Here is a 24,244-nt window from a genome sequence, read left to right as displayed (position 1 = left end):
ATTTTACTGACTTCTTTTGTTCAGTTCTTGGTTTTGATTTACTCCTCTTTGTTTCTCTTTTAGCTTCTCACGTCTTAAATTTTGGTCCTCTCAGTCTCAGCCTGTGTAGCTGGGTTCCTGCATTCCTGGGTTCCAACTTGGTTCGTTTGTTTTTATGGTACTTGATGTCTGTGACCTGCCTGCATCCTGATGAGGTCCACAATGTCTTAGATGTGTAGTATCACATGATGTCTGACATGCCTGAGTTTGCATGACATCACATGACATCTGGGTTTGATGTATTTTGATGTTGATGAATTTTTATCTCCATCATATTTTTGGTTAGATTCTTTCATTGTTTTGGATGTTGCTGATGTTGTCAGGTATCATTGTTCTGTCTTCTTTGTCCTTTATTTGGGTTTGTTGCTTTGTTCTTCTGTTTGCTTCTACACATGTCAAAGCACCTTGTAAAGTCATATTTTTAAAACTGCTACACAAATAAAGTTATGATGATTATTATTGTTAATGTGACCAGACACACTATTAAAGACACATTAGGTCTGAATAAACTCTTGGGCCAGGGAGGGACCAGTGCTTAAAATGTGTCGACACAAAACCAGTTTACAGGTTCAAGGAAAAGCAGGAGACGTGCATTTGATTCACCAATAGGATTGTTTATTTGTAATTACTAAGATTCTTAATTAAAAGTCCCTAAAGGAAAGAGGAAACAAAATTAGTTAGGACAATTATTTTATTTCCACAGATTTATAAGAAGGTTAAAAACAAGTACCTCCTACAGTTAAAATCTATCATGAGAATTTAAAATAAAATTACAATGTCTAGACAGGGTACTTACTGCAGGGAGATTCTATCACAAACCCCACTAGATACCGTTAAGTGAGCACACCCTGAACTCCAACACTGCAAATCTACACTGCAAAGACAAATCAGTCTACAAGGCATTCAAGTGACCCCCACCAGACCAACCACACAGCATGCAAACCTGTGGACCCCACGTACTCCCCACAGCTCATGTCTCTGTAAAGGAATAAAATAAGACAATGTGGATTTCAGTTGGTTCAGTTTCACAACAGGGTAACAGATATTGAATCATCTAGGTGTACAGGAAAGACAATTTTCCAAAACTGATGCGGGTCGTAAGTACATAAGATCACAGTGAAGTATTCTCTATCTTAAACAAGATGGAACAATGATATCAATTGACCTCGATGAACCAATAGTCAGGTCTCTTTTAGCACCTTAAGCAAGCAAAATTAAACAGTCTGAAAGGACTGACTTAAGCAAAGCCAAGCCGGTCAAAGTGAAGCAGGGAAGGCGAACTCAAAACAGCAATCTGGCATGAAATCTTGCTCAGTCTGGGGCCCTGATTAGAGAGAGTCAACAGGCTGGCTACTCTGGCTCAAACAGGGGGGAGATAAGAGCAGACTTCTTTCACAATATACACATCTACAAAGCACACTTCAAGAGACAGCTTCACCACATCTGCACACAACAAGCAGTCCTGCAACACTGCTACCAGGATTCAGAAAAAGAGAGGGCACCAATTGCCCACACCTGGCCTTATAAAGGCAGAAAAAAGCACCTAACCCTACCTACAGAGGGGAGTGTTTTCATTTTGCTTCAGCCCTCACATTAAGGAGAAATATTTTCACATTTCTAGTACAGCCAAACAAGAATCTTGAAATATTTTATCAAGGTGGAGCTGAAAGATCTGATGTCAGTGACTTACATGATAAATGACAAGAAGAATGGGATATGTAAGCTTGGAAGGTATTGGATTTGGGCTTCTTGAACAAATGAAAATATCAATGATGACCTTGTATGCTGATGATATTTGGCTTTTTATTTGAAATGGTCAAAAAAGTCTTTTCAAAAAAGTTTTCTTAAAACACTGAAATCTGAATCAGATCTTTCATGAGCTCATTTCCATGTAGAGCCACTTTGCATCAGCAGCTCCATGCTCCAGTGCTCTGGGAGAGTTTATAGTCCTGACACTTGAACACTGGATGACTGACAGCTGTCCTTCATCACAACACAACACACACAAATCCTCCTCCTCATCACAAACATGACTCTGATCTGCATCCTCATCTGGACTCTCCTCTGCTGCTGCTTCACAGGTAAAGTCCAGACAATCAAACTCCTCTCCTCTATCAACATCCGTCCCTCTGAAATGAAGGCCACAAAACCATGATGCTGCTTTGTGTTTTTGTCTCTGTATCCTCAGAGTCCAGAGGACAGGTCACAGTGACTCAGCCTGCAGCAGTGAGATCTGCTCTGGGAGAAACAGTCACCATCTCATGTAGGACCAGTCAGAATGTTTGTTATTGTTGGGCAGCCCACTTACTAGCCTGGTACCAACAGAAAGATGGAGGAACTACTAAACTGATTATTTATCGTGCTACCTATCGAGCATCAGGGATTCCAGATCGTTTTTCAGGCAGTGGATCAGGCTCTTCCTTCACTCTGACCATCAGTGGAGTCCAGGCTGAAGATGCAGCAGTTTACTACTGTCAGAGTTTACATAGCATCAACAGTCAGTGGGTGTTCACACAGTGAAAAAGCGTGGTACAAAAACCTCCCTCAGTCAGACTGAACAGAAACTGAACTGACTGCTGCAGCTGGAAGTTTCTGCACAGACTGACACACTTCACTGAGAAAGGACATGTTTATAGTTGTCTGCTATTTGGTGTTCTTTACTACAACCTCACTGTTTACAACAAATTAAAATCAATCCTGAAAGATCAAAGGATTTGATGACACCCACATGTAAACTATTTGTACATACCCATATTAATCTATACAGGAACCACTCCACACACGTGTGTATTTCATTGTGTCTTCAAGATGTCCAAAAACCTCCAGCTGAGGTGATGCCTACAGCTAAAACCCTTTGTAAAACACTTAGATCTAGGTTAGGTTCCTCCCATTTCACTGGATCTTTGCTGAGATGTTTTTACACCTTGCCTGGAGTCCACCTGTGGTAAATTAAATTGATTGGACATGATTTAGAAAGGCACCCACCTCTGTACATAAAGGTCTCACAGCTGACAATGATATCAGAGCAAAAATCAAGTAATGAGGTCAGAGGAACTTCTCCAAACTTCGTTGCAACAGTTCGAGAAAGGCTCCTTACTGTTCTACCATGACTGTGACCCAGTGCACAAAGTAGGGACTATAAAGACATGGTCTGATGAGTTCTGTATGGAAAAAAAGATGTCTGGCCTGCCCAGAGCCCTGATGTAAAGACATTTGAGCACCTTTGGGATGAACTGGAACAGAGATTGTGAGCCAGGCCAAACATCAGTGTCTGACCTCATAAATGCTCTACAGACCGAATGAGCACAAATTCCCCAAAACACTCCTAAATCTTGTTAGAAGCCTTTCAAGAACAGAGGAGCTGTTACAGCTGCAAAGGGGGACCAAATATATATCAGTGTCATTGCGTTTACTTATAGTTGAATTCAAACTAAATTTAATGTAAGAAATTCTGAGATGGGAGTTAAATTCTGTAAAAACAACAACTATTTATATCCATCCTTTTTGGCCTGTAGTAACTTTACACTGATCCAGAGTTTTTTTTTCCTGTTATCAAAGTAAGGAGCAAACCTGACAGAAACAACAGAAATATTACATAAATGAGTAAACTAAATATTCTAAATTTGTGTACAAAGTTGTGAGAAAAATTATGCAAGAATAATGAAAGAATCAGATCATTCATGAGCTCATTTCCATGTAGAGCCACTTTGCATCAGCAGCTCCATGCTCCAGTGCTCTGGGAGAGCACTGGAGCAGTGCTCTGGGAGATAGGTGGATCTTTAGTGAAATCAGATGAAAAATTCAAACAAACTTAAAGGGTTAGCTGAAACAGAAATTAGAAGAAATGGGTTAAACTGACAAAAATGGGCATCTCAAATTGTGAAATATGGCGTAAAAAGTGGTAAAGAGGGGTTAATAGTGGCAACAATGTGATAACAGAGCCAACAATAGGTGGAGAGTGTCAAGATTTGGTTTAGAAGTGGCAAAAAGGCAGAAAAAAGTGCTGGAAATTGAGAATAAAATGGGTTGTAAGTGGCAAAAATGTGGTATAGTTTGGTGTAAAGTGGCAACAGTGTAATTTAAAAATATTCCTAGCTTTTTAAGGCATCTGGAGACCCCATCTAAGCATCTCACTACCCCCAGTGGGGTCCTGACCCCAACGTTGAGTACTGCTGCCCTAGACTATTTTTCACATTTCCTCCAAAGTTCAGAAATCTATTGTTATTTTACAAAACATATATATAGAAATAAAGTCAGCATATCTTAACATGCAAGGCTGCTTTTAATATATAATAACTTACCATCAGAGTAACCCAGTCTAAATCAATCAGAGCATTTCCATGGAAAGTCACTTAGCATCTGTATCACCTGCCCTGAAAGCCTCTGTCAACATTTCATGTTGGAATAGGCAGAGGGTTAACTTTGGGGACAACAAAAAAAATTACAGGCATTTACTTTTCAAAAGTAGTATTTTTATTGCATCATGTTTTCTGGACTTGGCAAAAATATTAAATCAGATTCATTAAAAAAAATAATAATAAAATTAAAACACAATAGTTTCAATAAATATAATCACAGACTCTGCAGCCTCAAGACTTGACTCTCTCGTACTTTTCATGTGCTTGTTTAGTTTTCTGCTCTCCTTCTCTGTTCACATTCACCAGAGAGGAGCTTTTTCGGCAGTCTTCACTGAACCAGAAAATCTTTCAGAGATTTTGGTTGGAGGGGCAGCAACTCTGTATGAGACACACCTATGGGGTAGATAGATTTCGCACTTGCCATCAAAACACCTGGAGAATGTCTGCTCCCTGGCAAATAGGACAGACCAAGTGCTCATTATAAAAAATTAAAAAATAATGTTTGTAGAAAACCTGCGTTTCACTGAAACCTGGCTCCGTGTACACATCCCAGACAGTACACTACAGATTAATATATATATATTTTTTTCACAATAAATGACAAGTTCTAGAGTTTTAACACCTAAGGCCTGAGAGTGTTGTATGGTCAATTAATCTTGTGTCAGAAACACAGCTCATCGCTTACTGCTTATCCATGTCTTGTAAAAATAGAAAGTTCATGGTTTCTCTGCAGTGTAACTTCATTTTTATTTTTAGAGAGTAATTCCAGCTCAATTGATTACCATGGATAACTTTTTAAACCAATAAAAAATCTCATGTCAGTTTAGAACAGGTCATCTTTGCCTTAAGTCTCAGGTTCAGAGAGGCCCTCAATCTTAACCTCAATCTCTGGTTGTAAATGCCTCTCTGCATCTAAGTTTCTGACTTGTTGTAATCCTCCACAGTCCCTTTCAGTACCCTCTGTTTCTGTCCTTCTTTTTGGTTCAGTTTGGTTTTCATCACAATCTGAATCATGCCCCCCAACACACTTGTGTCTATTCAACTGATAGCGCCAAAAGAATCTCTTGTCACAAACATTGCAGTTGAAGGGTTTCTCCTGTCTGTGATATACCATGTGTGCTTTCAGATAAGACTGCTGAGAGAACGCTTTATCACATTCAGAGCAGCTGAAGAGTTTTTCTCCTGTGTGAATTTTCATGTGTCTGACCAAATTTCCCTTAATGTTAAATCTTTTACTACAATCAGAGCAACTGAATGGTTTCTCTCCAGTATGACTCCTCATGTGTCTTATCAGATGTGCTTTGCTTTTTAACGTTTTGCCACACTCAGAGCAAGCACAGGATTTCCTTTTAGCTGCTGGTCTCTCATCTGTGACGTTTTCCACAAAGTTTGATAATGACTTGGGACCAGAAGTTTCTCTCCAATGATCACTGTCTTCAGTCTCAGATTCAGAAATATCTTCACTCTTGCTCTTAGTCTTTGGTTGAAGATGCTGCTTTGTGTCTAAGATTCTGGTTTGTTCTGACCCTCTGTGGTCGTCTTCATGTGCTGCTGTTTCAGCCTGTCTTTTTAACTTCATGTGGCTTTCATGTGGCTCTGAAGGAGGGCTGCAACAACAACTGTGTCTTTTTAACTGAAGGGGGCAAATAAATGTTTGATCACAGAACACGCAGCCAAGTGGTTTGTCCCCTCTGTGATCTTCCAGAAGAGATTCTTGTTCAAAGCTTTCACCACACTCTAAGCAGCTGAATGGTTTTTCTCTTGAGTGCATTCTCTTGTGTCTGGTCATGTTTGACTTGTCGCTAAAACTTTTGCCACACTCAGAACATTTGAAGGGTTTTTCTCCTGTGTGAATTAACAGATGTTTAGTCAGAGATCGCCCATGGGCAAACCTTTTACCACACTGAGAGCAGCGGAATGGTTTCTCTCCTGTGTGAATCCTCATGTGTACTGCCAAATGAGCTTTAAAATTAAAGCTCTTATCACACTCAGAGCAGCTGAAGGGTTTCTCTCCTCCATGATGTGTCGAATGAGCTGTCAGAGAGGACCTACTGTTAAAACTTTTACCACACTCTGAGCAGCTGAAGGGTTTTTCTCCTGTATGAATTCTCATGTGTACAGTTAGATTTCCTTTCTTTTTGAATATTTTACCACACTGAGAGCAGCAACGTGAATTCATATCAGCCTTCTGTCCCCTATCTTTACCTTTTTCCACATAGTTTGAATCTGACTCACACACTATTCTGACCTTCACATTCCCACAGTCATCAGTCTCAGGTTTGGAAAAGTTTTCATTCTTGACCTCAGGTTCTGGTTGTAGCTGTCCCTCTAAAAGATACGAGTTCCTGGCCTGTTCTGATACATCACAGTCCTCTCCATAAACTCTTGTTTCCATCTGTTCAGTTTGTATTTGATGAAAATCTGGGGACTGAAGTTTGTTTTCACCGTCTTCAGTCTTTACAGAGACAGGATTGAATGTGAACTCAATGATATCAGCATCCTCCAGATCTTGAAGCTGCTCTCTCTCATGACTTATCCACAGTTCCTCCTCTTCCTTTTTGATGTCTAGAGGTTTAGTGTCTTCCTGATCAAGATCAGGACTCCAATTCTGCTGCTCAGGAAGCTCTTCTTTACTCACCAACAGCTGCTGGACATCAGCAGGAAGTTCTGAAATAAAGGAAGACATATGAGTGAGTTTATGCTCACATTTTGCATAGAAACAGCTCTAATTGAAAAATATGTACAAAGTCAAAGAAAAAATACAACAAACAGAATAGGCTGAAAAAGTTGGAGAATTCAACCGATTATGCAACATAATATTTATCAATTTGCTGACATAGTAAACTATTAAGCTGATATAAAGACAGACTCCTACAGGTCATATAAAAATTAAAAGGCCTACATCTGGCTCACAGGCTGCTCCAGGTCTTACCACAAAGCTCATCTTGTTGTTTTAAAGACAATGCAAATGCAGGTGCTTTAATGCAGAGTCAGTTAAGTTTTCTCAACCTACCAGTGGTATCAAAACAGAGGGATCTGTGACAGAAAGTGATGCAAATTCAATCCCTATCAGATGCTTGTTTCATTCTGGCCAGTGGCCAAAAATCCCTACTTCCACCTCGTGTGAGAGCAGTGTGAGTGTTTAGGAGACGGGCTACAGGCAGAAAGTGTGACTCAGTCACTTGAGTACAGATTTGCATCTTAATTAAGTCTACTTAATGAAGGTATGTTTAAACTGATGACTCACTGGTCTTAAATCCACAGTGATTAAGAGAACCAAGCTGGGGCTGTGAGTCGTTCTCATAGGAGTGGCTGCAACTCTGACCATCATGATCAATTACCTCAGAAAACTGTAGTACTGCTAAAGCCAAAGTGATTCATTGATAATTATATTCTGTTTCAGCAAGTTCACTGCAATTTAAGTCGGTCAGGTCAGGTATGGGAACAAATGTCGGTTCTGCACTCGCGTCAATCTTTTTGGGTACATTTTTGGGGGCAATAATTGAGATCTTCTTCAGGATGGTAAAATTTTTTTTGGAACATTTTATGCATGATGGTAGAAAAAAGAAAACTCTAAAAGACTGCCCATGCACAACTTTTTACAAGGGCATATAAATTAGACAAACTTGGTAAAAAAAAAAATTTTTAGAGCTATCAGCATTAATAGGATTAATAAGGTCCAGGATTAGTGCATTTTTAACACATAGCCTACTTAATTGTTCCTTTCAGAACACTTTGATTAAGACACTGCAGCACCCTGCAGCCACAGTGATGTAAAATAATTCCACCACTGCTCCTTAAAGTCTCATTTTACTCTAAAAACTCAAAGGACAAATCAACAGTAATCTGGACTTCGTGTTGTCAAACATTTACACTTTTTGCTGTCCACTTATTTCCTTTTCTATCCATGACAAGTTCATTTTTTCTATAGTTAAGCAGTGTTAATCATCGACTAAAACTGTGACTAAAACTATTAGTCGACTATTCACCTTTTTTTCCATGACAAAAACTAGACTAAGACTAACAAAAATACATCTGTGATGACTAAAACTGACAATAACTAAGTTTAGTTTTTGACAAAATGACTAAAACTAGACTAAGATTAACAAATGCATTTCATTTAAAGACAAAAACTAAAACTAATATTAAATAAAGCTGCCAAAATTAACACTGCAGTTAAGTTAATGCTTTAATCTTTGATGTACTTGAAGTTCTTTGTTTTCTTTCAAATTAAAAGCAGGTGTCTATTGACAGGAAGTCGGTTAACCTTCGTGTAAGACAGTACAAAAATCCAAGATGAAATAAAACACTTCTAAATGCAAAATGTGGATTTTAACAATGTGACAAAGGAGGATTAATCAGGATTAAACTACACTTAGGCTGAGATGAACCACGCTGTAAAAAACTTAAACATCTGACAGCCTTAATTTGTTTCAAACATTTTTCTTACATTGAATTGAAGCTAATCACAAGGGATATGGCTGTGTTTCCAACATTTTCAAACATTTTTTCATTTTTACCATTACGCAACCGAGAGGTCTGTCAGCAACCTACAGAAAAGCAAGGAGGCTAAATATGTTTTTGCTTCCAATATTACTGTGTTTGCCTCTTTATTATTAGACTTTCAATAACGCAAAATGGAATCTGAAAATCTGAATTAAATTTCTGTTTAAGATTTAGCTTGTTCACTGATCTGCACTGATGATGACAAAATCAAGCAGACACATTAGAGCATCACACATCAGTCAACAACGAGTGTTAAAGTAAAAAAAACAAAGTTTTATAGTGATCAGGAGCTAGCTAATGCTAATACCGTCCTGTGTGGATGTGAACGTTAGCTCAAGGCTCACCTCCATGAAACATGTACAGTAAATACTTTCATTGAAGGACAAAGAAAACAAACCTGAACTCTCCTTAAACTCAGACATTTTACACACATCCAAGAGCCAAAGGAGGAACCGGAAACTCTGAACAGTTGTCAAGAATTATCCTGCACTAACAGGACGCTGGATCTAACATGCTAACTGTGCTCGACGGAGACGAGCCTTCATAACCCGGAAACAAAACACCAATTCCTGAACCCTCATCCGGCCTTCAGAATAAAAGAAGAGCTACAAACGGCCTGCTTGTCGTACACTTTATAAAATGAATTTAACAAAATCCCCGAGCCGTAATTGTTGTTATTATCAATTGTACTTTGGTAATGCAGACTGACGTGTTTCCGGTCAATTAAGCCTGTTGAATTCAGAATTTAAATGAAATGAACTGAGAAAAAGGTATAAGTGTGCAAACAGAGACCTATACAGGAAGACAAACAATGGTAGAATAAACCCAACATTTGAGTGTGACAATTCAGTAGTTATAAGGGAGGTGGTGTTGCACAACTCCAAACTAGTCATTGCAGGTCTTCAAACACGTTTCTTTGCTTTAAATGTCAAAAAAAAAAAAAAAAAAAAGGGGGGGGGGGGGGGGGCAGCTCTTCAGTAACCTCTGCTTCCAAATAATTTTTTGCTCAAAAAGATTTCTAAACTGTAATCATGAGTGTATTTTAAACCCCTGTTTAAAAGAGTCAGATCATTTCCAAAGATAATAAATCAGAATTGGATCAAAGATTTTTTTTTTCTTTTTAAATACATTTCTAATACTGAAATCAATTGAATTGTCATTATCGTGAGTGTAATGGTAACGCCTGCTGGAGTCAGTCAGATCATTTCCATGTAGAGCCACTTTGCATCAGCAGCTCCATGCTCCAGTGCTCTTGGAGAGTTTATAGTCCTGACACTTGAACACTAGATGACTGACAGCTGTCCTTCATCACAACACACAGACATCCTCCTCCTCATCACAAACATGACTCTGATCTGCATCCTCATCTGGACTCTCCTCTGCTGCTGCTTCACAGGTAAAGTCCAGACAATCAAACTCCTCTCCTCTATCAACATCTGTCCCTCTGAGATGAAGGCCACAAAACCATGATGCTGCTTTGTGTTTTTGTCTCTGTATCCTCAGAGTCCAGAGGACAGGTCACAGTGACTCAGCCTGCAGCAGTGAGCTCTGCTCTGGGAGCCTCTGTCACCATCTCATGCAGGACCAGTCAGAATGTTAATTATTACAGTGACTTCCCACACCACCATTTGCACTGGTATCAAAAGAAAGATGGAGGAACTCTTAAACTTCTTGTTAAGTTTGCTAACCATCGATTTTCAGGGATTCCAAGTCATTTTTCAGGCAGTGGATCCCACTCTGACTTCACTCTGACCATCAGTGGAGTCCAGACTGAAGATGCAGCAGTTTACTACTGTCAGAGTATACATGTTATCAACAGTCAGAATGTGTTCACACAGTGAAAAAGCGTGGTACAAAAACCTCCCTCAGTCAGACTGAACAGACACTGAACTGACTGCTGCAGCTGGAAGTTTCTGCACAGACTGACACACTTCACTAACGAGTTGCTGACACGAAATCCCTTGCTAAATGTCATCTAGAAAAGGGCGAGGGACAAACAATTTTTAAAGCACTATTCTTGGAATCCAGCACTGAAAGTAGGATGAGGACTATAAAGGCAGAACACACACAGAATAAGGAACACTTAGGGGCATGATGGAACAGAGGAACTCTTTTTTTTTTTTTTTATCAAGTTTGAAAACACAATGCCTCAGACTAACAAAAGCTAACTTGTGAAGAGATGCAGAACATGTATTAGGCACCAATGTAACAATGCCTGGGTAAGGAAACAATAAAAGATAAGAGGCAGGAAGAGACAGGAGCTTTGAGGGATACTGAGTAGATGGAGGAGATACAATTGCTGTGGAAGAAGTATTTGCTCCCATTCTGATTTATTCAGTGTATTTATTTATCTATTTATTTTACATATTCGTCACACTTCAGATCATCAAGCTAATTTAAATATTAGGCAGAAATGATGCATGTATGTATTGTATGTATTAAGGACAACGGGCCATGTAAACCTAACCAAAACTGGCCTCATGTGAAAAAATACTGATAATAATAATAATAATAATAATAATAATAATAGTCAAGACACAGAGGGATTTTTCCTCACTGTTAATTGTATTTAGATTGCAAAATAAGATAATTTGTGATTTTTCCTGTTCAGTAGGTGGCGCTATAAGTCTAAAAGTTAAGACTGAAATCTGCCCATAAGGACAAAGAAGTTGTAATGAGTTAGAAGTGAGGAAACTGCAGTATTAGTTAAAACCAGTAGTGGGCAGTAATGCAACTTTTCGATGCCAACAGCATTAAAAACACGAAGAAGAAGAAGAAGAAGAAGAAGAAGAAGAATGAAAACTGTTCGTCTTGGGTTTTTAAGTTTCCTCGTGGTTCTCGTGTTTGTTCAGAAAGGAGCCATTGTCTCCGTATCTCTAATAAACCTGTGGATGGATTTTGAGCTCCTTTTTTCCTTCTCTGACTGATCCACCGGAAGTTCACGAGGTTATTAGAGTTAGCTTAGCCTGCTAGCTAACGACCAGTGCGACTCAATTTTTGACGGAGTTTGTGTGAAGAAAGAGTCAGCGTCACTTCTTCAAAATGTCTAAAGCCCAGTTTTTGAGAGAGTTTATCAACAAGCAACTGACTGCAGCTGCTAATGAGATATTTGGGCTGTTTGAAAGAACGATAATAGAGTATGAAGAACAACTTTGTCGATCAATGAAGGAAAAGGAGCGACAACAGAAACTACTGGAGGCTGTGTTGAACCCCGAGCTTCGCTTACACAGAACAGGTTTGTTCATGAAGTGTTTTTAGTTCATTATTAATGGATGTGATTGTCAGAGACTGACCTACCTGAAAAGCTGAATCATTGTTATAGATGGAAAATACTCAAGTCTGCATAGTTATTATTAGATACACAGTTAGACCACAGTTGTCATTTATTAACCCTTAGGCATCCATTTAAATCACTATACACATATTTCCATAGGGAACACTTTCTGCACCTAAATTAAATGGTAAAATTCATGATTTATATTATTTTAACAAACAAATTTTCATTTTTTCTGTTATCACTTTCAGCTCTTTTCATGAAATAGCAGATCTTTGGTCATTGTCATGATTTTACGTTTTTTAACCTTTAAATGCCAGTTTGCTCAATTATCACTTCAGCAGAATGAGAATTTTTCCACATTAAAAATGCTAATTGGATTTTTTTTTTTAAATCGTTATCAAAGGTGGTCATATGTAATCAATTACCGCTGACATCGAGTTTTATGCATTTTAATTATTTTTTTTTTTTTTTTTGCAGTGTCCAGAAATTTGTGGAAATTATGCAAAATATTGACCCCAGGAAACATTTTGACCCCTTCTTTATATGGTTATGTTCAGTTTTTAAAATTCATTGTTTTTTTTTGTTTTTTTGTAATCACCTTCAGTTCTAATCATGACATCGTTTGAAGTACCTGATACTCTAAACTTTTGACTTCCTGTTTGGAGACTTCTGATCAGTGGGTATTGATGCAGTTTGGCTCTGAACATTGACCTGCAGCATGCCCCTAACGAAGCACGTTGGAGTGGCGCTTTCAGAGATGCAATTTCTCATATCTAACATGCAAAACCCAAGTTTACATTCATATCAACACCCGCATACATTTTATTTGATTTCTTTTATATGCCTTTATTTCACAGATCTATATAAAAAAAAAAAATCCCACTGTAAGTGCGTCTTTTCAGTGCCCTACGGATACATGCTTGAACCAAAAAGGATAATGGCGCCGTCAAGTGGTTACTAGTAAAAATTGCAAGTATATGGTTCCTATTCAAAAGTGCATCACAGGTAATGGCGTTAACAGTGATACATGGTAGGGATGCACAATATAGGACTTTTGCTGATATGCCAATACTTACAGCTTCATTTTAGACGATACCGATATTGATGCCAATATTTAAATACCCTTTTGGGACAAAAATGTAAGTCCTTTGGACACTTTAAGGTTTAAGGATGACTAAGGAAACAATTTTTAGCCCTTACAAAAACACTTTCAAGTTTAAAGAATGAAGATAAAGAAAAATACCTCACCTGACATACATCTGTTAGTTCAGCCTAAAATTCCACTAATTTATCAGTATATATGGACAAAATTTACAGTCGATATATTGAAATACACAGACAAAATATCAGATGTAAATATCGGCAGAAATTTTGATATCTGCTGATACCGATACCAGCCCAATAATATTGTGCATCTCTAATACATGGTATTGCAAATTTGCAATCAAAATAAGCGATTACAATGGGTTTAAACGGGCAAGTTTTGTCACCTAGGGACACCAACGTGAGTATTTTTACTATACACGATACCAAACAGGTTATGTAATGATTTGGCTTGAAAAATTAAACATGAGCAGAAATACACATCTTTGTGCAGTTTCATGCCAATCACATCAACAGAGCACAATTCAGGTCAAGAAATCCAAAACAGAATGCGAAAAATGTACTTAGGTATACCTAAGGCTTAAAGGGAAGATTAACCCTCGGATGCTGTAAAATAAATTGTTACACCGAAGGTTTTTGTGAGCAAAATGCCAGTATACATAAATAAAAATATTATTTTATTTATCTATAATGGTAAAAATATACATCAATCTTTTACCCCCTTCTTTTGTATTACTTTTAAAATAAATAAATAAAGAATCAGACCTGGTCCTGAATATCAATTATGAACTAATCTTTTGGAATTCAACCCTTTAAATGCCAGTTTAAGTGCAGAAACCTTAATGTATGTAATGTTAAAAATCACACAAACGAATTTTTTCCATGATGAAGATTCTCACAAGTGTCTTAGAAATGAGCAGGCACTTTGATTTTTATGCTTTTATTTTTTTTTCTAATTTGCAGTTCCTTCATAATTAATCACTCCCTTCTTTCACTTGCATTTTTATCATTTCATTTTTAATTCATGAGTTTTATCACCTCCATTTTCTGTATTTAGTTTTCTTTATTCTATCTCCTCATTTTACCCGGCTGCAGTATCTCCAAAAAAGTTTGAGATTATCAGATTCATATATAGTCACCACCTGTGTAGCTGAACATCATTCTTTGATGTCCCAGCGTTATGAAGTGTTGCTTAAACATTTTGAAGCTATCTTCCTTGACATTTTTTCAATTTTTGTTGACTGTGTCCTGCAGATGTCCAGCAGCTGTCGGAGTGTAAAGAAGAGCCTTCTGAGCAGCAGGAGTGGGGTCCTAGTCTGGACCAGGGAGACCAAAATCTTCCACACATTAAAGAGGAGCAGGAGGAACTTTGGATCAGTCAGGAGAGAGAGCAGCTTCAAGGACCAGAGAAGGTTGATACCACCAAGTTCACATTCATTCCTGCCTCTGTGAAGAATGAAGAGGATGAACAGAAACCCCAGTTCTCACAGCTTCATCAAATACAAACTGAACACATGGAAACAGGAGCTGATGGAGAGGACTGTGGAGAACCAGATCAACCCAGCAGCTTAGATCCTGAGAGTGATAAGTCCGAAGACTCTTCTGAACCTGGGACTGAAGACAGTGATTATTGGGATGAGCCCAGAGAGAATAAGTCATGTTTAAGTGGTATAAAACACACAAAAGATAGAAGACCAATCACCTGCTCTGAATGTGGTAAACGGTTTGGAACAAATGAGCATCTGATCAGACACAAAATGGTCCACTCAGGAGAGAAACCCTTTGGTTGTTCTGATTGTGGTCAAAGATTTGCACAAAAATCTGATCTGACACGTCACATGGGGAATCACAGCGGGGAAAAACTCTTCAGCTGCTCCAAATGTGGTAAAAGATTTAACAGAAAGTTTAATCTGACACTTCACATGGAACATCACAGAGAGGATAAAGTCTTCAGCTGCTCTGAATGTGATAAAAGATATAACGATAAGCGAAGCCTGGAAAGACACATGTTGGTACACACAGGAGAGAGACCCTTTATCTGCTCTGTTTGCAGTAAAAGTTTTAAACAACAAGCGCATCTAAACTCACACATGATGCTTCACACTGGAGAGAAACCCTTCAGCTGCTCTGAGTGTGACAAACGATTTTACAGAAAAGGGCATCTGGCTTCACACATGTTGGTTCATACAGGAGAGAAACCCTTTAGCTGCTCTGAATGTGGTAAAAGATTTTATTTGTCTTATCAGTTGAAAAAACACAAGTCTTTATGCGGCCAGTCTCTTCACCTTCACCAAAACCAAACTGAGATGAAGGGAGAGGTAGAAATGGGAGCTGATGGAGAAGGCCATGGAAGATGAAAGAAGCCCAGGAATTCAAATCCAGAGAGAAATGTACAACCAGGGACTGAGGACTGTATTAGTATTAGAATATTTCATTTTGGACTGGTTTAAAAATATTCAAGCTATTTCTAATTCAGCAAGTTTTGTAAAGTTTTGTATCAGAAGAAAAGCTCTGCTAGTTTTTTTAAACACATACTGTTACAACCACTGCTAGTAACACCTTGATGCCTTATATTGTTACATGATAATTATGCAGAAACCAGCTGATTTGGGGGACTGGGGAGTAGAACATTATGAATCTGGATCAGTGTATCAACTCCAGAAGTTTGTTGGTTTTGTTTAAATGCGTTCATTTTTTTTTTTTTTTTAAACTAAACCATATTAAATATTTTTGCACAGATTTAGTAAACATGAAACACCAAATGAGAAGCAAATGTTACGTTTATAGTTTGTCCTGCTAGTATTTTTTCTTTTGTACCTGGTTTAAATTTGATACAATAACTGATAGAAAATGAGTTTTCAGTGGTGTCAATCTTGAATTTATCCAACTATGGAAGTTCTAAAGAAGGATCAACTTCGCCTCCTTCTATTATGAGTTATACTTTAGATCAGTGATACTCAACATGTGGCTCTGGAGCCACATATGGCTCTTTTGTGACTATTTGTGGCTATTTAATGTCTTAATCTTAAATGTTGTTCTCCAACCTTAAAGGGAAACCTTTTTTTTGCCCTTTTCACTTTTTTTTGCCACTTTTCACCCATTAGAGCTGACTTTTGCCATTAAATACTACTCTTATTCTTTGCCACTTCTTTTTGCAACTATTTTTCCCCAGTTTTTGCCATTTTTATCTTTTTTTTTTTCATTTTTTTTGCCACTTTTCACCCATTAATGCTACCTTTTGTCATGAAATACAACTTGTTTCCTATTTTTTTTTTGCAAAGTTTTTTCCCAATTTGCCATGTCTTTTTGCTGCTTTTTCCCATTTTTGCCCTTTTTCACTACTTTTCACCAATCTTTGCCATTAAAATATCACGTTGCCTATTTTTTGCCCATTTTTGCCACATAATTTTTCCACTTTCCTATCCCTTTTTTTTGCCATTTTTAACCACTTTTTACCCATTTAAGCTACCTTTTGCCATTAAATACCACTTTTTTTCCTATTTTTTGCAATTTTTTGCCACTTCTTTTTGCTATTCCTATCCCAGTTTTGCCCCTTTTCACCACTTTTCCCCCATTTAAGGTACGTTCTGCCATTAAATACCACTTGTTTCCTATTTTTTGCCCATTTTTGCAACTCTTGACTGCTTTTTTGCACATTTTAGTCAATTTCCACTCATTTTTTCCCCACGTTTTTGCCACCTTTGGACCATTTTGCCACCCGTTACTCATTTTTTTTCACTTGTCACCCATTTTTGTTTTTTTTTTACCCTTCTTCCACTATTTCTTCCCATTTTCACCTCCTGCAATGCATTTTTGCTGCATTTTGACAGTTTTTGCAACCTTTAACTTATTTTTATTGCTACTTCAAGCCGTTTTTGCTACTTTTCACCACTTAGAATGTGGCTTTTGTGAAGGTATTTTTCAACAATTTGGCTCTTTGGTTGAGCAGGGTTGATTAACACTGCTTTACACATTCACCAAATAACAGGAATTGATGGTGTTCCACTCACTACAGGCCTCTAAGAAAACAGAGTAACAGAAGAGAGAAGACACAAGAGAAAAAGCAATCGTACTCTCTTACTCCTTTATGTGTACCCATTTAGCTACTGTCATAGCTGGCCCAAACTTCCTGGTCTCTAATACAGAATGATATCATGATGTCAAATTGTTCTTCACTGCATGTGAGTAATTTAAATTGCAGTATCCTGCAGCCACTCTATATTCTACAACATTTTAGAGTTTTGACCCTCTTTGCATATAAGAGATACTGATTGCTAAAGTTGACATTTGAGCATGTGTTATGTTTGATCAAGTCATAAGAACCTTGATTTCATGGAAGCTGTGGTTTGTTAAAGTGTTCAGTTATAAACACTACCTTAAAAGAAAAGTAAAGAAAAGAAGAAAGGCAAACAGTTTTGAAATTGAATACTTTTCATTGTTTGTGATGTAATTAATCACTTATGGAAACTTATGTACTTTTACTTTTTCAACACATTTTGAAATCAGTAGTTCTGCTTGAGTATATTTTGGGGATGACTTGTACCTCAGTATGTTAAAAAAAAATAAACAGATAAATGAAATAAGAGGGTTTTATCTTTTTGTCAATGAGGTTTAAATGCCCTATTGTTTGGCTTTTATTTGGCTTTTGGCTATACGTGACATAGATATCGGATGTGTTGGTACTGGTACCGTGTTGGTACCAGATTTGGATTCTCATCCCTATAAACGACCTAGTTGGAGATCCATATTTTCATACTTCAGTAGATTGTTACTTCTAGTTAGTCAAAGTTTAACCAAAGTAACTACTTTTACTTTAGTACAATGGTCTTGTACCTTTTCCACCTTTGCATGAAGCACATTATCAGAGCAAGGCAGATGCCTGATAATCTATTAATTGTTAACAAGCTGCATATTTTTTGAAAAAAAATTATATTATAAAAAACAGTGACCAAAACTGTGAGCTTTTGGTAAATATGGTTATGTTAACATTTGCATTAACCTCTTAAGCCCTAGTGGGACCAAATTTAGTCCTGCTCGCCTTGATCCAAACAAACTTGCTCTCTATTAGTCTAATTTTCACAAAAATAGTCATGTTAAATATCAAATTAAACAGAAGCAGCTCAGCTACAAGCCCAAATAAACCATTTTTACTTACACCACATCCAACTCAAAAAAGACTTAAATCAATGAACACATATTAAAATGGCTGTAGCGCTACATAGCCAGACACTTCCGGCCCCAGGGATGGTTCCTGGTACTACAGACATAAACATGGTCCCCTTTGAAAGTATATATATATATACATATATATATATATTATTATTATTATTTTTTTTTTTTTTTTACTAAAATCTCTCTTATTTTGTCCTGATGGCCTTCTAGTGGCATGAAGTTGAAAGAGATAATGTCAAAATGTGGTGCTTTGGCCAACTGGAGATTGTTGGACTTCAACTGCATTATTTCTATGGGATATAGATGCTAAAATTGCACAAAAAAAAAAAAAAAAAAAAAAAAAATGCCAACTTGATGCTCTCTGATCCAGTAACATATCTGAACAAATTGCACAAGTGCCTCTTTATTATTGTACCTTGATCATTCAAATAAACATTGTAGTTACAGAGTTATACTCATTTAAAGATGGACCGTAAATTTCGAGCGGTAGCCTGATGAAAGAGGCTCGGGCTTGACAGGATAAACTAAAAAAGTTAAAACAAAGCTCATACACTTATTTTGAAGGTCACAATAACGCTGCCCCGGAAACGATTTCATGATTATTATTCAGAACGGCGTCAGGTTGTGTTTCAGAGTGTTGCTAAGGTAATAAGGATTCTTCAAATCTCTGTAATGTCTAATCACACATCTGAATGAACGTCAGGCTGTCAATGTAGTTTTAGTGGTCCATTTATCTACAGGAAGACTGTGAAGCTATTCGAGTTAGCATCCAGGTACAGAGAGAAGCTCCGCGTTCAAACGAAACATCTGGATGTGGGATAAGCTCCTGAAATGAAGCGACAAGAAGCAGGTTTGTTCTTTTTTTCTTCATCTGGAAACTGTTTCAGGGAGCTGAACCTTTTATCCAAGGATCATAACCACACAGCACAATTTTAGCCTGCTGAAGTGGTGTACCAGATTTATAACTCGTTGATTTGTGTTTTGGCCAAACTGTGTTTGATTGCACTGCATACAATGAGGGAAATTCAGAGGAAGAAATCTTCAGCACCCCTTTTGGCTTTGCCCTTTTGCAACAAGCACAGAAACATGATGGTAAACAGTGATATTGATGGATTTTCAACGTGTTGAGTCCCAGGACCCAGTGGTGGTGCCTTGAATAGGCCACATGGAAATCAAATACTGTAGGTCTCTAATGAAATGATTGTTTCTTGAGAAAAGAACAGTTTTAGAAAGGTATGATTAATGGCTATACAATTTCTAATTTAAACCAGTGTAACTGAAAGAAGGGCTATGTTTTATTAATTTACTTCAATAACCAAGTCAACGTATTAAACCAGTGTAGCTGGGAAAAAGGAATATGAAAAAAAATAAGGATTAAACATAATGCATGCCAACATTGTGTGCCCACATTTGTAATTTATATAGAAAGAATGCATTTCCAAACAGGTAGACATTTGAATGCAAAATACAAATGTGAAACTTAATCATGAAAACTGCAAAAAGGCAGACTCTGCATATGGATATCTCTGTATCTCTGTGTCTTCTTATAATTTTTAGACAAAAATCTCTGTGAAAAAAAAAAACAAACCTCAGATTACAACACAGCATTGCCCCCACAATGTAATTGTTGCAATAATACATAGTAAATGCAAAGATTGTGGATTGAATAGATTCCATGTCTGCCATTAGGCAGATCCATCTTGCTGAAATGCTTGTTTCCACTTAAAGAATGACTGGACAAATCAGTGTCACTTGAGGAGAAAGAGGTGGTGGCAGTTGAGAGTGTGTTTTAGTTTTACTGCAAACTTTTCATAATAGTGAAATAGTCCATCTTGCAAGTGGACTGTGCATTTTCCCAAAGCAGCTTAAAGTTTAATACATTTTTGTGCCTGAGAATATAAAGGGGTCATCACAATCTTGTCGTTTTTTTTTTTTTCTGGAAGAAGTCTTACTCTGTGACCAACAAAACATCTTAACAGAGAGAGACTGTAAGACTGTAACAGACGGGGATATAAAAAACTGGAAATCAATATTTCTGTTATAATTCTGAAGAATTTTAAACTTTGCTTTATGTTCTCCATCTGTTCTTTAGTGCTTCATGTTGATGTCCAGAAGTTGACGGTGTTTAAAGAAGAAGCTCCTGAGCAGCAGGAGTGGATCCCCAGTCCAGATCAGGAGGGCAGTAAACCTCCATACATTAAAGAGGAAATGTGGAGCAGTGAGGAAGGAGAGCAGTTTCAAGATAAAGAGAAGGCTGATATCATCAAGTTTACATTCAGTCCTGTCTCTGTGAAGACTGAAGATGATGAAGAGAAACCTCAGCCCTTGCAGCTTCATCAAATACAAACTGAACACATGGAAACAGAAGCTCACAGAGAGGACTATGGAGGAGCAGAAGAAACCAAAACCTCAGATCCAGAGAGACATTTACATTCAGAGATCGAAGTCAAGATTGAAGACTTTACCGACCTTGAGACAGATGACTTTTCTGAGTCTGAAACTGATGACTGTGATGCTGACTGGAAAGAAAAAGGTAAATATCATTCAGGGATAAACGACAAGAGAACACAGACTGATGAAAAATCCCACAGTTGCTCTCAGTGTGGTAAAATGTTCAAAAGGAAATGGCATCTGACCCAACACTTACAAATTCACACAGGAGAGAAACCTTTCACCTGCTCTGAGTGCGGTAAAAGCTTTAAACGCAAGTCTTGTCTGGATCATCACCTGGCATATCATGGAGAAGAGAAACCCTTCAGCTGTTCTGAGTGTGGTAAAAGGTTTACCCAAATAAGAAATATGACCGTACACATGAGAATTCACACTGGAGACAAACCCTTCAGCTGCTCTGAGTGTGGCATAAGCTTTAACTACAAAGCTGGTCTGACAGCTCACATGGCACATCATGGAGGAGAGAAACTCTTTAGCTGCTCAGAGTGTGGTAAAAGATTTAATTTTAAAGGAAATCTAACCCAGCATATGATAGTTCACACAAGAGAGAAACCTTTCAGCTGCTCTGAATGTGGTAAGCATTTTACGCAAAAAGGAAGTTTGAACATACACATGAGAATTCACACTGGAGAGAAACTATTTAGCTGCTCTGTATGCTCTAAAGGCTTTAACCAAAAGACCTCTCTAACAGCTCACATGGCACAACACACTGGAGAAACACTCTTCAGCTGCTCTGAGTGTGGTAAAGGTTTTAATCTCAAAGGAAATCTCACCATACACATGAGAACTCACACCAAAGAGAAATCCCCTGGCTCTTCTGATTTTAGTAAAAGGTTCAAACAAAAGTCTTCTCAGAAATCGCACATGGCATATCGTAGAGGAGAGAAATGCTTCAGATGTGATGTCTGTAATCAAAGTTTCTGTTGGATTACTCAGTTGAAAAAACACAAGTGTATTAGCAATCAGGCTTCAGAGCTTAATGAAAACCAAACGAAGATACAAACAGATTTTAGCAGAGGGCCAGAGCAGGCTAGAAACTCCAGTTCTGAGGAACATTTACAGCCAGAGACTGAGATCAAGTCTGAAGACTTTTCTGAACCCAAGACTGATGACAGTGCTGATTGGAAGAAGAGGAGAGAAAACCAGTCAGGTATAAACTCTGTGGGAAATATTAAAGTTAAGAGACCAGTACCTTATAAGAAATCATATGTCTGCTCTCACTGTGGTAAGATTTTCAAAAGAAAAGGGCACCTAACCACACACATAATAATTCACACAGGAGAGAAACCCTTCAGCTGCCCTGAGTGCAATAAAAGATTTCATCGCAAAGGAAGTTTGACCAGACACATGATAATTCACACAGGAGAGAAACCCTTCAGCTGCTCTGAGTGTGGTAAAATATTTAGTCACAAGGAGGGCATGACTGCACACATGATAATTCATATGGACAATAAACCTTTCAGCTGCTCTCTGTGCGGCAAAGTTTTCAACTATAAGTCTTGTCTGACAGGTCATATGGCATCTCACACAGGAGAAAAACCATTCAGCTGCACCGAGTGTGGTAAAAGATTTAACTTCAAAGGAAATCTGACCCAGCACATGTTAGTTCATGCAGGAGAAAAACCCTTTAGCTGTTCTTATTGTGGAAAAGGATTTAAACAAAAGTCTTGTCTAACGATTCACATGGCACATCACAGAGGAGAGAAACCCTTCAGCTGCAGTATTTGTGACCAACGATTCCCCTGGCCTTTTCAATTAAAAAAACACAAGAGTGCATGTAGTAAGAGTTCAGCACTTCAATGCCAGTCAGAGGAAAAAAAAGAGACGGAAACAGGAGGTGAGGTAGAGGACTGGGGAGGATCAGAACAAGCCAGGCACTCTGATCCAGAGAGGCATTTATGACCAGAGATTGGGGTCAGGACTGAAGACTGTTCTTAGCCTGTTACCAAAAACAGTGTTGATGATGGGAAGAAGACAACAGAAACTGAGACATGGCTAGAATCTGATGCAACAGTCACTGGTATGATTATGAAAACTAGTGAGGAAATAGTCAGCTGACCTGACTGTGGTACACATTCAGCTGCAGTTTTTCTTGAAAATACAAAGACCTCACACAAGGGAAACCATTTTAGTGCTAATTTTTATCAAAATTATATATATATATATATACACAGAACAATTGTCTGACAAAACTGAGCAAGATCTGAACAATGTTATGCTTTTTTTAAAAAAAAAAAGAAAATATTTAATCTGTAAAGTAGAACATGTTGACAAGAATTAAGCACAATTTCCCCCAAGTTCAAACTCTAATGATAGTTATTAATTATGTCTCATATGTATATTGAATTTCATGGATGAAAATGCAGTAGAGTTTGTGAATGAATTCTTTTTACTTATCAAATTAGTAATAAAATGCTAAACTTCTTCATAGTCTGTAAAATAATTCTAAAATACTGTGGCTTCCACAGCGCTGCAAGATTATCCCGCTGGGATTTAATATAGGATTAAATGTGAGCACATAGAGCAGCATCTCAAAATATCACCAAAAAGTTGATTTATTTTAGCAATTCATTTTTTTTTATCTAACAAGTTATGTATCCTGAGCATAAAATCATGATCACTTTAAAGTGAAGGAGAGTGTGCCTTTGAGATTTAGACTTTTTTTCTTTTGGAGTCACCTAAGTTAAGCATTTCTGGACACCTGGGGGGGAATTAATTAAAGGCCCAGCCTAGTTTTTGCATTTTCAATTTGGTAAGTATTAGAGTGATTATTTTTCATTCAAAGAAAATGTATAGAGTTAAAGAGGATTCAAGAGAAACTAAATAGCACACAAGTGTGTTCTCAGGGAAGTGTGTCAGTCTCTGCAGAAACTTTCAGCTGCAGCAAACAGTTCAGTTTCTGTTCAGTCTGACTGAGGGAGGTTTTTGTACCACGCTTTTTCACTGTGTGAAAACATTTTGACTGTTGATGTAGTGATAACTCTGACAGTAGTAAACTGCTGCATCTTCAGCCTGGACTCCACTGATGGTCAGAGTGAAGGAAGAGCCTGATCCACTGCCTGAAAAACGACCTGGAATCCCTGTTGCTCGATACTTAGTTTCACGAATGAGGAGTTTTGGAGTTTCTCCATCTTTCTGTTGGTACCACTGCATCTCATCATTACCCCAAACATTCTGACTGGTCCTACATGAGACGGTGACGGAGGCTCCTGGAGCAGAGCTCACTGCTGCAGGCTAAGTCACTGTGACCTGTCCTCTGGACTCTGAGGATACAGAGACAAAAACACAAAGCAGCATCATAGTTTTGTGGCCTCCATTTCAGAGGGATGGATGTTGA

At 37.8% G+C, this 24,244-nt stretch overlaps 1 protein-coding gene, 1 pseudogene and 5 gene segments (V, D, J or C); 5 read left to right on the top strand and 2 right to left on the bottom strand.

Annotated features, from left to right (window-relative positions):
• The window catches only part of LOC121523646, an 88,982-nt gene that overhangs the window by 20,389 nt on the left and 44,349 nt on the right, over positions 1-24,244 (top strand).
• LOC121523659 overlaps positions 1-24,244 on the top strand; it is a 189,612-nt gene that overhangs the window by 130,610 nt on the left and 34,758 nt on the right.
• Positions 1-24,244, bottom strand: part of LOC121523642 — a 48,785-nt gene that overhangs the window by 14,847 nt on the left and 9,694 nt on the right. Inside the window, 1 exon segment of the V gene segment in view lies at positions 7,491-7,498. Coding sequence covers positions 7,491-7,498 — 8 coding nt within the window.
• Positions 1-24,244, bottom strand: part of LOC121523645 — a 32,850-nt gene that overhangs the window by 6,315 nt on the left and 2,291 nt on the right.
• Positions 1,947-24,244, top strand: part of LOC121523648 — a 78,498-nt pseudogene continuing 56,200 nt past the window's right edge.
• Positions 10,207-10,759, top strand: LOC121523654. The segment is given in 2 exon segments: positions 10,207-10,299; positions 10,407-10,759. Coding segments are annotated over 2 exon segments (390 nt in total).
• LOC121524576 (gastrula zinc finger protein XlCGF8.2DB-like) lies at positions 15,093-21,847 on the top strand. The gene is made up of 3 exons (XM_041810023.1): positions 15,093-15,520; positions 21,078-21,740; positions 21,844-21,847. The coding sequence occupies exons 1-3, from the start codon at positions 15,123-15,125 to the stop codon at positions 21,845-21,847; spliced, it is 1,065 nt and encodes a 354-aa protein (XP_041665957.1). The 5' UTR covers positions 15,093-15,122.

The sequence above is a fragment of the Cheilinus undulatus genome, linkage group 16 (assembly GCF_018320785.1).
Source record: "Cheilinus undulatus linkage group 16, ASM1832078v1, whole genome shotgun sequence".
Lineage (NCBI taxonomy): Eukaryota > Metazoa > Chordata > Actinopteri > Labriformes > Labridae > Cheilinus > Cheilinus undulatus.
The sequence above is the reverse complement of the archived record's forward strand: the minus strand, read 5'-3'. Positions and strand labels throughout refer to the sequence as shown.